This window comes from Nannobrachium achirus (genome assembly GCF_963921795.1).
Source record: "Nannobrachium achirus genome assembly, chromosome: 9".
Lineage (NCBI taxonomy): Eukaryota > Metazoa > Chordata > Actinopteri > Myctophiformes > Myctophidae > Nannobrachium > Nannobrachium achirus.
In genome coordinates this window covers 21,338,907-21,353,636 of record NC_137818.1, presented here as the reverse complement: position 1 = coordinate 21,353,636, position 14,730 = coordinate 21,338,907, and the positions used below count along the sequence as shown (strand labels likewise).

General features: G+C 43.0%; 1 protein-coding gene across 2 annotated transcripts in view; it reads left to right on the top strand.

The window, feature by feature from the left end:
* The first annotated feature begins 301 nt into the window (after window positions 1-301).
* The window catches only part of uba1 (ubiquitin-like modifier activating enzyme 1), a 31,787-nt gene continuing 17,358 nt past the window's right edge, over window positions 302-14,730 (top strand). Inside the window, exons 1-6 of one of the 2 annotated variants that reach the window (XM_080733675.1) lie at window positions 302-563; window positions 7,552-7,668; window positions 8,141-8,199; window positions 8,655-8,823; window positions 11,561-11,695; window positions 11,789-11,895. In XM_080733675.1, the coding sequence (XP_080589801.1) occupies window positions 7,552-7,668; window positions 8,141-8,199; window positions 8,655-8,823; window positions 11,561-11,695; window positions 11,789-11,895 (587 nt within the window). In that variant the 5' untranslated portion in view covers window positions 302-563. Of the gene's footprint in view, window positions 564-5,703; window positions 5,913-7,551; window positions 7,669-8,140; window positions 8,200-8,654; window positions 8,824-11,560; window positions 11,696-11,788; window positions 11,896-14,730 lie in introns of those variants that run through there. The other variant, XM_080733674.1, reaches the window with a different exon arrangement.

Genomic DNA, 14,730 nt, shown 5'->3' with positions numbered 1-14,730 from the left:
ATGTGGCCCTGCGTGACATGTGGCCAGTCCATTGTCATGCAAGCATACGGAGGGGTGAATAAATATTCCATCTCTTTGAAACGCAACACATCGTTGAAACCACGTAGTCAAGAGAAGTAAACGCACCATTACGACACACCAAAACAAGTCAAAACAACATAAGTACAACAATCTACATTCTGAGACGGAAAGCCACATTTCTTGGGGTTTGTAAACCCCTCGGTGCGGGGCTGGTAGTCGCGCCCACGCCGTGCACATGTTGCTGCTTTGCTTTGAACAGAACTAGTGAGCGTGAGGAGACGCGCTGCTGGAAACAGCCGGCCAGGCAACCGTCCAGCTCCGAGCGGAGAGAAGAAAGTCTTAACCCCGGACAGAGCACACAGCAGATCACATCCCGCCACCCTTCCTCCTGACACACCACCACCGACTTAAGTTCCTTGGCACCAACTTCACGTGTCGCGTTGTCAAGTTTTGACTTGTCAGGTTTCTTGTTTTTAGGGGACAAGTTCGCTATTTTTTTCTTTTTTTGGTACTACAGATCAGGCCGAGTAATATCGGATGTGGTAAGTTTATGCACACTTTGCGTTAGCTACCGTTAACTGTCTGGGTTGAAGAATACGTTTAGTGGAATTTATACTTCAGCAGCTCTGGCATGTTGCTCGACTTAAAACAAAACGACACGTTTCTCAACCGATACGCACGTTTGTTTAGTTTATTAACAAAATATGTGTCCCTTTTGTTATCTCGGGGACAGGTTCGTGCAACTAAGTGTATAATATAAATGAAGCCTTTTTGTATTAGCTACAGCTAGTTGGCTACCGTTAGCTAGTTGGCTAACAGAGCGCCAGTGGGGGAGAACAAGTCGTTAGGTTGGTTGGAACAGACCGATAGCTTTGCAAGCTAGCCGCACACTACGCAGTCGTTTATTATAGTCTCAAATATCCTGGCTCGTTCTTTTCTCCTCTGCTAACGTTAGCCAGCAGTGCTGCTGCACCAGCCAGCAAGCAAGCCAGCCAGCCCCCCTCTTTCTGTCTTATGCTAACGTTAGCCAGCAAGCCGCTGTCACTTAACGGTCGCCTTTGGTTATGTGATGGTGCACAATAGATTAGGGACTGCGTTAACTAGCTAACGTTGTTTCCATTGGTATTAACGTTGAGCTAACGTGTAGCTCTCCCCAACATTCCACAGACACAACAGGGGCCAGGGCATCGTAGGGGCCAGGCGCTACAGTGGCAATATTAAATAACCACTTGACTATTTCCAACTCGCCGTTGCCCCCCAAAAATACAGTATCATTAACTGGTCATTAAGGTCATTGTCCTACTGGTGCGTTAATTAACTCGTCAACCAACCAACCCACGTCACCAGTGTATTTTATCCATCTGGCATTGTTCTGAAGGGTTTTCATTGAATAGCTAGATTGTGGGGGGGTTCCCATCCCATCTCCCCATCCCATGGCTTCTACATGTGTGCATCCGAGAATAAGCTGGCGGCCCACTTTTCTTCGGCCTGGCTTTGTCATGTCAGACACCCCCTCCCCCAACCCTCCTCCTCCTCTGTGCTGGGAGCTAGGAATGCTGCTCACCCCCTAACCCCTAGAGGGACTGACTGACTGTGGGACCACCACCACAGGCTCAGCATCATTCATCCCCGGCTATCTGCAAGCTGCTTGCGTAACCTGCCTCCAACGTGCGTGACTTTACCCATTGTGTGCACCATCACCGTTTCACTGTTTCATTCATTGATTCAATCTATAATCGCAGGTGTTTGTCATGCTTAATTCGTGTTAGGAATGATAATAACGTCTTGAGGAAAAGCACGCACGCAATTGAACAACACAGCACGCATTTATTGTTTCGGCAACTTGCTGCATCCTTGTAATTTTCTCTGGGACCCATATGCACTGCTAATGATTGGTGTACCACGACTAAACTAATCTGTTCCTTTGGAACAAAGATGCTACAAATTACCGCTCCAATTCTTTCGTAATTTGCATCAACCGGTCATCTTGGAAGAGAATGGTGTTTTCTCTAACCATAGCAAAAATGTTCCTTTCAGGGTCCTGCTCTGAGCTTCATAATGCACGTGTTGTATTCCACTTGGTTAATTGTGTTAAAGACAAGTATGTAAAATCGTTCTCCTCGTTTATTGTTGGACTTACTACGGCTCATTGTACAGGAACGACCTGGCAGGCACATCTGACAGGGCGGGATGTACATTAGCAGTACCTAAAGACACCACCAAGGGTAGATTAGTGACGTCACACACTGTCGGAAGTGTGGGAAGCCTGTGCTTCCACGGGGCCCTGACATTAATATGCTATACTTTGTGACATGATTCGATCTGGGAAATTGATATTACAAAATAATGATCTGGAATTATGAACATCCCCTATTAGATGGAATAAGTGTTGTATATTCCTGGCTTTGATCACTCAAGCTCTTTTACACACATCCCCCCCCCCCCCAAAATAAACAGAATACTAAGTCATAATGCAAAGGGTTGTAGATCAGCATTTTTTCTTCTTTTTAACATTTTTCGACAAATTGACGTACACTTTATCATTGTGATAATGGTGGAGTTTCACGGTTAAAGCAGTTGTTCACAAGGTGGTTTCTGAGGACCCCGGGCAGGGGTCCTTGAGGTGTTGCCAGGGGGTCCCTGGTAAAATGTTAATTCAGCTTCAGTTCAGTTCACTTTAAACCTATTACTTGAAAATACATTACAAGCTCAATGTGCTGTAATGAGTTATGAGCTTGTAAATCTTACATAGGTATAGATAGCTTCCCTCCACTCTCCTTGATACGCAAGGGTACCACTGTCTGGTCACGGACAAATATAGTGTGTGTTTGTATAATATATAGATATAGATGAAGGTTAACCTGACTTTCGCCAGATGGTGGCAGCATTGCGTATATAACGCTCTGCTTTTACCATCTGGGCTTGCTCGGCCAGAGTTGATAACACTCGTAAAGTCCCGGGCCGGACCAATCAGCGGCAGCTATGGGCGGGCTCTGAGCGGCTCTGAGCCAATAGAGTCTGATTGCAGACCACGTGGAAACCCAGGAGGCGGATTCTGGGTGCAACGTCATGCAGACAGGCCAATATGAGTGGTTGGAGTTGGCACTCCCAGACTGTGATAGAAACGGCCACATCCAATCACCTGCTACAGAAATTCAAAAAATGGCCCGCCCCTTACATCGAGTCTGCCCGAGAGAGCCCAGATGTAAGGCAGAGCGTTACGCACTGCTGCAACTATCTGGCGAAAGTCAGGTTAGATGGAGGTGTGTGTGTAATACACTTTTGTGAGAAATAAATAAAAGTAAAGGGAGTCTCCGCACACTCAAAACTGCAAAATCAGAGGGTCGACCTTCTTCAGGCATCAGTGTGGGGGTGCTTGACAATGATCTAGTCATAGAATGTCTGTGATCTTACAAATAACACCATAGATCAGTCCTATTCCGTGGTGTTGAGCAGATAATCTGCGCGGCAATAAAGTGGTGTGCACTACTTGAATAAGAAAAAAAAAAGTACCCAATAATTAATTCCTTAGACTTGGAGACAGATATTGTCCTCTAGTTTCATTTCCCTTTGAAAGTTCTGGCAGAAAATGTGTGTTTAGTCAAATATCTCCACTTTTCCACAAGATTCACACGGACAACATGCTCTGTCAGTGACGGGCCCGGACCTGAAATGACTGCTGGACTGAACATATGAGAACTTCCTTTGAGAACACACGTGTGTTTGGGAAGCACAATGTTTTGGGCAGAATGGGCACACAGTTGACAGGTGCTTTGGGATTGGCATGGGGTAATTCATCACACCACCTGCCAATTGACCGGTCGCTATGCCCCTCCTAAACCCGTGCTTGCCCAATGCCACGTTAGCGACAGGTTACTAAGGCGGGTGCCTTGGCAAGCTGCCATGGCGGCGTGTAGAGGAGAAGCCAGCTGTCAAAATCCCATGTTAAACCTGCCACAAACGCACGTCCAGGAAGAAAACAATAGCCTATACTAAAAGTCAGATTAACATACAGTACACAAGTATTACCAGTTATATTTTCTCATTAAGTGCTCCTAAATTATTCCCGTGGGTTTGTGTAGGTCAGTGCAATCCGTTCTGTTTTTGTTTCAGTGTTTGTGACACGGAAGCGAGTGGGTGGGAAGTTCGCGAACGAATCGAGTCTTTTGAACGGCTCTTTGAAATGAACGATATGATTCGGTTCACAGTAGGGAGCGGGGGAGCCTTTCCTTTCTAATGAACAGTGGTGGGAAAAGTGCTAAATTTCTTTTCTTAGGTAAACATATCAATACTGCAATCAAGTTTGGAATGTTATTAATGTAGGCCCCTACTTGAGTAAAAGTAAAATAGTATTGGTATCAAAATGTACTTAAAGTACCAATATTAGAACGTACTCATTATGCAGAATGTCCTGTTTCACAGGTTTTCCAATGAGTAAAATGTAGAAAAATCATTTGCAAATAGCCGATCTACAAGCTCACAATTCATCGCAACGTGGCACATTGTGAGCTTAGATCACCTATTTTCAAATGCCAGAAATGTATCCAATGGCCAAAATGTTTAGGCCTATTTGGGTGGAAGTGATTTGCAATCATAATCAAAATCTACAAAGTAACCGTAACTAAAATGAGACAGTCTTTTGAACGGCTCTTTGAAAGGAACGGATCTCAGAGTTCCGGCTCACTTCAAAGAACCATAAATCCCATCTCTATCTAGCAGCCAGACTCGCGGTACACCGATGCGCGCCGCCATGGCAGCTTGCCAAGTCAGCTGCGTTAGTAACCTGTTGCTAACTTGGCATTGGACAAGGACGGCTTTAGGAGGGGCATAGCGACCGGTCAATTGTGTGCCCCAAATGTTTGTGCTTCCCAAAGGAAGTTTTGATATATTCAGTCCAACACTCATTCCGGGGCCCCTTGCCCCGGACTGAACATCATCCGTGTGAAGCTTGTGGAAAAGTGGAGATATTTGACTAAACACACGCTTTCTGCCAGAACTTTCAAAGGGATATGAAACTAGAGGACAATATCTGTCTCCTAGTCTGAGGAATTAATTATTGGGGCACAGATTATCTGCTCAATGCCACAGACCGATCTATGGCTGTGTATTTGGAAAATGACAGTGTTATTTGTAAGATCACAGACAATCTAGGGCTAGCAATGATCTAAAGCAGTGGTTCCCAAACTTTTTAGCTCCAAACCCATAAGAGAAATTAGACATTTGCCCTGGACCCGGCTTCGCGCCGCATTGAGCTTGTAGATCGTCTATTTTCACTATTACTTATTATATAATTTTCTATTTCTGGAAATTCTTAAATTGTTATAAAATGTATAAAACCATTTGTAATATATATATATTAATCATTTGAAAATTATATATTTATTTAAATATAGGGATTTTTTTCTTGAGTTGTGACTCATAAAAATTGATATGTGACCCACAAATCCACTGTTTGGGAAAACAGTGAATTCTATTCTAAAGCACTTCCGCAGTCGCGAACACGTCACTGTCTAATCCCTGGGTTCATGTACCGTGCGTACAGGAGAGCCGGGCGGCGTGCTCTCCTCGCAGCCAACCAACCCTCTCTCCCTCTGTCGAACACTCCAGCCCATGCGTCACGGCCCCTCTCCGCCCCTTCAGCCCCATCTGCCATTTTGGTTTTGTTCCCGTCTGCAGTCGCAAAGCCAGCAACGCGATTAACATTGGACTCTTCAGCAGAAAAAAACGACATAGTGACTCGACATTATAGCCCAGGAATCCTTTAACCAACCCCGCATTGCGTTTCTTTTTTTTGTAAACCGGCTGAATCCAAGCATCGTTATTGTTGACACCCCGGACATCTGAAGGAAGAGGAGCGGTTTGCTTTGAGAAGGGACAGAGAAGGATTATTGGTAAGACAAGACGAATCAATGGGGGCACGAGTGCACTGCTAGTCTTTCATTCGGCGAGAAATGGCTGCTTAACAATAAAGTTCTCGTGTTTCTTTTCTCTCCCATGTCGTGTCAGGTGTTATTAAAACGGCTAAAAAAACGCCCATGCGGTCTCGTACGCCCGTGTGTTAGCTATTAAAATGTAGCTATTGTCAGCGACAGGAGGAGAGCAGGTTGCTATACCTACAAAAGCAGCTAGCGAGACCGTGAACTTGTGTTCCGCACTGGGGTGGAAAGGCCTAGTCCCAGTCCGCTAGAGTGGATCCCGGCTGGGAAGTCCTCCGGTGTTTTCTTGCTGCTAAGTTATTCATGTTAACCACCGTGTCGGAGAATGATCACAAGCCAAAATGTGATAATTAGCGGTGAACACCACTTACTTATCCTCGTAGTGCTATTTTTTTTATAAGGACATCGCCTTTAATTGGAAAAGGGTGAACATTGGCAAATGAGCTAATAATAATTAATATCTTCAGATGGGGAAAAATAAAGCGAACGGGGCGTAATCCGAAACCTCAGGGAGCTTTGCTGTATCATTCTCGATGCCTTCATTTTCGCTTTGGTGGCTACTAGTAATAAATCGGATCACAATCTGCTAGCCGTGAATATCTTTTTTTCTCTTGTTCTAATTTTCTTAAGCTGTAAACTTTAATAAAATCCCCCCACCTGGTATATCTCTGATTTTGCATAATAAAATGTTAAGGTTGGTCCTTAGCCAGAAGTTTCACTTTGGGCACGCAGCAGGGAGCCGCATTGGATGCGGAAATTCTGGTTTGTCTTCTTGGCCGTCTGTGGAGAATCAATTATTTCAATATGCGGCCTGTTTCAGGTCTCAAAGTAACTTGTCTGAAGCCATTTAACAGCAACTCTCGCAGTGCACTGGAGATGTTTGTGTTATAATGCTACAAATGAACGCATGTTCTTTCGTAGCCACTTGTGAATGATGGCGTGGCCCTTGCTTCTCTACACCTGCGAGTCATTGTTAAAGTGTTGCACCCTGCACTACCGCAGTGAAGTTCTAATGATTCAGCTCTTTTGTTGAAACAAGGTGGGCGGTCCCTACATAATAATAAACAATACCGGTACATAAACAAGCCACCTCTGTCTCAGAGTATGAAAAGAGCTGATAATGCTGCTATTCATGTCTCTTCCCAGAGCTCTGTTCGTTTTCTACCAGATTTTTTTGCTTGGCAGGCAGCCAGCCCAGCTGCTACCCTAAACTAGAAATCCTTTCTTTCCTCCCCAACATGAAAGGGGATTGGATAGCATTTAGCTTGGATACCCATCATAAAGATGAAATCATAAATACTACCTTTGTATCCCACTTTTATAGTTGCCCTACCATGTAAAATATGTTACATGATCGCGCTATTGAAAACCATCACCAACTGTTGTCTCTTTTTGTACATAATGTCCTTTTTGTTAAAGGCACTGAAATTAATTATTTTTCTTAATAACCTCATTACTGGTCGAATGTAAATGACACCGTAATGGGAACTCTCAAATCAATGTTGGACTGTTAGCCGCCAGTTAATAAATTATTTGATAGGGAAATAAAATGTATGTTCCGTAACGTGTTGTGTGTGTGTGCTTTTGTTTGCAGATGTCCAGCTCGCCGCTGTCCAAGAAGCGTCGCTTGTCAGGAACAGAGACGAAGACGGGATCCCATTGCTCCTCCTCTAACTCTGTCAGAACTGAACTGTCCCACACACCTGCAAACGTAAGTACACACACACACCTGTCGGAACAGAACTGTCCCACACCTGCCAACGTAAGGGGTCACACTTAGGGTTGGGACAAATATCGTTTATCGTGATAAAAAAGCGCTCGCAATAATTGTTTTACAGAGATTCCTCCGTCATAAACAAACTAGGATCAATTCACCTTTGCTGAGCCGCATATCCGGTACCACTTAAACCCTCTATATTTGGTCAAATGGACCTGTAAAGAATGTACTTGATACCAAATCTCTTTGCCAAAAATAGACGTTCTACAATCTCGCAATGCTACGCATTGAGACCTTGTTCGATTTTTTTATGTTGTTGTTTATTTTGATTGTCACAATATTGTAAATCGCAATTATTTTGGTCACAAAAATTGTCCCATCCCTACTCAAACATGGGCACACACCATTTGGTACTGGCAAAACATGCAACATACAGTAAACTGTCGTGTGCCTTTTTTCTCTCCAGGGCATGGCTAAGAATGGCAATGATGCTGAGATCGATGAAGGCCTGTACTCCAGACAACTGTAAGTCTCATCATAATCCTCATCAAGCAGCCTCTTGAACCATATATATGTTTTGTTGATTGGGGGTTCCCCCAGGGGTCCGTAACGGAGGCCTCCCTGTCTCTCCAGATATTTAATAAACAGAAAATACATTTTCAGGTGGGTTGAAAATGTTCCAACAAATCAGAAGAGTACCCATTTATCACTTCCAATTTCTTGATTAAGCTGTATTCTGTGAAAGTTCTTTTACAGAATGTACTTTCTGTTTACTAAAGAGCAGGAGACACGAGGAGACTACTTAAACTCAAGTAACACTAAAGCAATCAATGAGTACTATCAGAATATAGTGCTATTTGAACATTTATTTGAACACAAATATATCACTTACCCTACCTTTTTAATAAATATAATTAGACATTTTGTTTTGTCAATGCATTGACCACCTATGATGATAATGGCGCTTTGTTGTCCTGCAGTTATGTGCTGGGCCATGCTGCTATGAAGCGCATGCAGAACTCCAATGTCCTCGTGTCTGGCATGAGAGGCCTTGGAGTGGAGATCGCTAAGAATGTCATCCTGGCTGGAGTCAAAAGTGTCACTGTGCACGACACTGGTGTCACGGAGTGGAGAGACCTCTCCTCACAGGTGAGTTTGTTCGCAGCACACCTTTAGTCAATTGGATATGATTGTTACATTTAATTGTCGTCTGGCTAGTTTTTATGGAGTGGCTCTGCAGGAGCATAGCCATCTGTCCAGAGCTAAGCTCGCAAACGACAAATGCCAAATGTCTTGAGCACACTGCCAGTAGGCCACAGAAGTACCTCCACTATTCCCCACCCCACACACATTATTGCACACAAAAATGAGCCGCCGATGGGGAAGGAAACCTTGCCCAAATTTGGAGTCATTACATATTCCATAACCGACTGATGTCATCAATTACTGGCGTCCTGTACACACGAAGTCTGAGATCCACATCGGTCGTATGACATTCCCATGTGGATCCACATGATTTGATTATTTCTTTTGGATACATGAAACTGAAAGGTCAATATAATGGTATTATTACTCATTCAGTTGTAGCCATATAACAATAGGGCAGCATCAAGCCCCTCCCTTACTGACCATGACTGACCTAGATTTAGCAGTGTGTGTACTGGGTAGCCCGTGCTAGGGGCATAGAATGGTAGTGAAGAGAAGGCTTATTGGACAACATTGCAGTGGAAAACAAATGACCATGTCCTGTTAAGACTACGATGGTGTCGTGAGCTGAAAATAGCCGATCCACAAGCTCACATCCACGACACATTGGAGCTTGTGAGTCGGATTTTTTTCAGTGTGAATTTGGCATAACACCCTTTTTGTGTGTGAGTTTTGCTTGTTCCATTTGCCCCCAATCTACTAAATGGAGGAACAGATTGGCCTACTGTATTCAGTGTATTAGAAACGGTTACGCTGTATTAAATCTTCACCTGATGCAACTAAAAGTAGTTCTGAACCTCACCCCAGCTCCATATGCACTTTGGCACAGGTCCCATAGAAAAAATCATTATACATGATTACAGTCATATATCCAGTCTCACTTGTCGTTTTTCTTTAGCATAACAATGAATAATAGTTGCAGGGAGGGGGGCACCAAATCAAGATTTTGCACTTGTGTATTGGTTAATACTGGCTGGAACGAAGAGTACTTATTGTCTTATAGACACACACACACACACCCCTCTTCGGTTTATTACAGGGGTTCTGATTCTGAAAGGGTTTTATATCATGACCCCTTATTATGAGTTGTTGTTTTTTGGCAAGCCCTAAAATTGGACCCCTGAAATTAGTTCAGAGATTTGAGTGGAGCCGACTTGAGGCACCCATTTCTTTATGGACCCGAAAAAACCTACGCTGTTATACCACCGCTGTATAGGCGAGATGTTAGCTGTAGTATCCTACAATAACCCATTCAGGCCGGGAACACATTTTGCTGTTTGGGAGGGGCTTACAGTACATGTACAGTATGTAGCAACATATTTGTTTTGCAGGCTAATTTCTGATTTAGCCCTATTCTATAGGTTAGGCCTAAATGGGATAAGAGACAATTGTGTTTTCACCTTGATGAATATTGTAATCCACGATCACATTCACACATGCCACCGTGCCTTTGATTCCACAGAGGTTTGTTTGATACGTTTTGACTTTTGAGCGTGTGCTCTCGATCCTCTCGGCTCTCACTTTGACTAATGGGGAAACAACTTTGTTCCCCTATATATTGTGCTGCAGTAAATTCATCCTTAGTCAATTATAGTTGATCGAGTTACGTAGCCAATAGCCAGCAACAGAATGGTCATTGCTGGAGAGGCAAGCAGAGCATATAGACAATACACAACGCAGCAACACATGGGAACGGTGGCGTGCTACTCTATACATTGCGCATGCAGTGAAATATTCAAAACATTTTTTTTGTTTTAATGGCTGACATCTCAACAAAAACAATAAGAGAAATGTGAAGCTTCTGAAGTCAGAGTTGCTTGAAGTCCAGCGTGAAATCTTCGCAGTCAGTGAGGATTTGGGATGCTATGGCATCTGCTGCTTCCAATGCTTTTTGACAAATATTACAATTTTTTGAGACAAGCTGTATGTTGGAGAGGGGCATGATTTAGAGGTCATATCGATATAGGCAATATCAACCTAAAAATACTGTATCAAACCAATTAGAATCAGGACATGACATTAAGGCTTGTCCTGTTGTCCGGGACAACTAATAAATCTTTATGGACAAGTTCATTCAAAATGTACTTGTCCGTTGGACAAGTGGCTCTTGGTTTCACTTTTTCTGTGATGCTCCTAGCAGCTTTGTGCTGTATGCATACTATGGACTGTTGAGTGGAGAGGGCAGTGACTTTTGTGCCTGGACAAGTGAATGGGATATGTACTTGTCAAGCCCTGAGAATAATCGATCTGTTTAGCCCATATTCTTTTAGAATATTTGTTTAAATGTGAAGTGAATAAAGCCTTTTGTGATGATGGCTGCAGATTCAATCAGTGTTTTCTGGGGAAGCTTTGAAAAGGGTCAACAAGTTGCAAAAACTACACACACACACACACACACACACACACACACACACACACACACACACACACACACACACACACACACACACACACACACACACTGCTTGAACTAATATTTGCATCAGTAGGCCTAATAAACCGTAATGTAAAAGAATGCATTGTACTTTTAAAGCCAGCATTTGGGTTTAAGGTAAACCCTATTGGAAGCCTTTATTGCAGTGCTGGTTCGTTTGCCCATGCAATTAATCGGTAATCAAATGTCGACCAACAGTTCAATATTGTGCATCCCTAAAATGTTGTTTTGCTTGTTTGTTGCCAGTTCTACCTGCGGGAAGAGGACCTGGGTAAGAACAGGGCAGAGGTGAGTCAGACTCGTCTGGCTGAACTCAACAGCTATGTCCCCGTGGCAGCCTACACCGGAGCACTCACAGAGGACTACCTCACTCAGTTCCAGGTATATGTTTGCTACCAGCACTTTTTAATCCAATTCAGCGTGTGGATGAAAACTCGTGAATTGACATTAGTTTACTTTCGTCCTGTGCTCTAGGTGGTAGTGCTGACCAACTCCACTCTGGAGGAGCAGCACCATTTAGGTGAACTTTGCCACAACAAAGGAGTCAAGTTGGTCATCGCAGACACACGGGGACTGTTTGGGTAAGAGTCTTAAAATGTGTCATTTAGTCGCTAAACCGCTAAATCATTTTCCACTGTTGAGGACCACTGGTGTACATGTCCAAAACACGATTCAATCAGAGCGACAGTAGTTCTGACAGTAGCCGATTACAACAAACAATAGAGCTACGGTAATTGGTGCCATTCTATTGTGAAAACAAAACAACCCAGTAACCGCAAACTACCCCACATATACCTTGAAACAAATGCCACCTTTTTGTAGCCATGCTAGCTATTTGGGTTGCCAATGTACACCAGAAGGATATTTCCTGCCTGTAAATCGTGCTCATTTCATAGGCTTAATCTGAGGGATTGATGGAGGTATGTGAGGATATCCTTGCAGGCTTGAACTGGTTCAACAGCTCTTCTCAAAAGGGTTCATCTGGGGCATCAGAGCAGTATGAACTCTAGCCTCCCTATGCATGTCACAATAGTTGAACATTTAGCTTATTTGTTTGTTTTTTGTATAGAGGGGGGAAATGAAAGGGACCAAGTATAGACCGCTGGGAGACACCCTGTCGGCTGAAGTGTATACTTGTGTAATTAAGGCTCAATGGTCACAGTGTAGTATTGAATGACCAGAATGAATGAAGGCCCCACCCACAATCGAGACACAAACCAACCATATGATTTGCTGAGGGGGCAGATCGATGAACAAGAAAGACAAAGTCAAACTTCTATGTCGAGGCCTATACACACCGTCCGTACCAGAAGACTCGTGTCTTTTCGCGCTGGCAGTACTCAAAACGTTTTCCTATTCTGTGAGAATACTTTGTTTTGGAATTTGAAATATGATTTGTCCTGAGAGAACCCAAACATGCTTACTCAGTTATTCGTTATGTCTGACATCTGACATCATACCCTGTTATGCCCATACATGGAGATCCCGGTCTGTATAACCAGACCTGTGGTATGTGGCCTCCATATATGGGCATTCCCATATGAAGTCCTGTTAGATATAGAGGTGCACCGATCCGTTTTTTTCTGTTCCGATCCGATCCGATATATTAATTTGGCTATTTCCCGATAACCGATACGATACCCGATATTTACAGTAGGCTACATAGCAAAAAAAGCTTCACCTTTAAGCCATTTATTAATTGTAGGATAGCTTCAGTTCAAATAACAGAGTGCATTCAGTGCAACTGAGTGCAAAATGCAATGGCAACTCTTTTTATATATAAATTCTTCAAATAAACCAGTCTAATTATGGATATAATATTGATGCCAGCTGATCATTCACTTTAAGTAATATACTACTGTATGTTTCCATAATGTTGTGCCATTGCTGCTATGTCTGTGTCACTGTTAGAGCTGCATGATTATAGCAAAACCTTTATTTTTAAATTATGTGTAGGCTACATTTCAGATGATTTATTTCAAATATTATTGTTAATAATATTATTATTGAATGAATATTGTTTTAACAAGCAAAATCGTATCTTAATGCAAAAGGATTGTCTTAAAAGCTCAAATAAATAAGGTTGCATTTCCAAGGTGAGACATTTACCCCTAGTCTGACTCTCTAGTCTGGTCCTTTCAAATATTTAAGGGCAAAATTATTACCTCATGCCCCTGCTCCGGTTGTTATGGCTTGTAAAACCCATGGGTAAAACCTCTGTATAGGGACTTAATACATTTCTGTTGCTTAATGTACTTTGTGAAACTATCGGAGGAGACTATAACGACTTTTAACGAGCTTCACCTGGACATGCATTAATTAATCCAGCGTGTGGAGACTCACGACGACATCAAGCAAAGTGAACTGACTTTCAACAACAGAGAAACGGGAGGTGATTCTCCTTTGAAACTGGCTAAAATAAAGAGACATTCATAGGATGGCTTTTTCTGTATAGCTTGCAGTTGCAACAGCAGCAATGCTGTTGCATTCTATCTATGAAAGTGAAAGTAAAACTCCTTCTGACCGTCTGGACGCAGGAAAGCCTGGTGACACGCGATGCTTTTTTTCTTTCTCCTTCATCTTTTTTTGAGACGACAATGACACAGGATTATGGAATATATCCTTGTATGTAAAGGTAATCAGCACCATCTGTATTCGGTAGGCTGCTAATGTTTACTGAGTGTCAGGCATAGAGTTATAATAAGTAGGACCAGAGCATCTTGCTGTGCAGGCTGCAGCAGGGAGTGCAGAGAATGTAAAGAGAGGCAGGGGCTGACATTTCTAAAAAGGCATTTTGGTGGACAATTCTCTTGAATGGAGTTATGGTATGGAAAGGGGACATTTGCATTTCTTTTACCATAGTAAAAAAAAATGCATTCATGGTCTGAAGAGGGCAATTTTTACAGACGGATAAAAGGGCAGGGGCTCAAGCCCCCTTTGATGTCTGTGTGCAGTCTGTGCACGTGCCTGCTGTGCAGCCTGCAGCGAAGCCGTGTCTCGTTAAGACAAGGGTGGAGGAGCGACAAAAAAAGAAGTTTGATCCATAAGAAGATTTTGGGATGTTTATTTAATAATTATATGCTAAAAACATTTGGTCATGGCCTCATGGGCTTACAATTGCGTGATTATGTTGTATATTTATTATTCTTATTATTATTTATATCGGGGCTTGGATCGGCGACGTTGTGTCGATATCCGATATAATTAATTAACATTAATTACCTTCATATCGGCGGCCGATACCGATCCAATATCGGTATCGGTGCACCTCTAGTTAGATATGGGCTTAATATTGATAACATCAGGGAACTCCATATATGGGCATAAAAGGGGATTCTGTTAGTGTGACATCACAGTGAAGCCAGAGCGTGATGTCAGAGCGCAAACCCATTCTGTTAAGAGTGGTTCCCCTGACA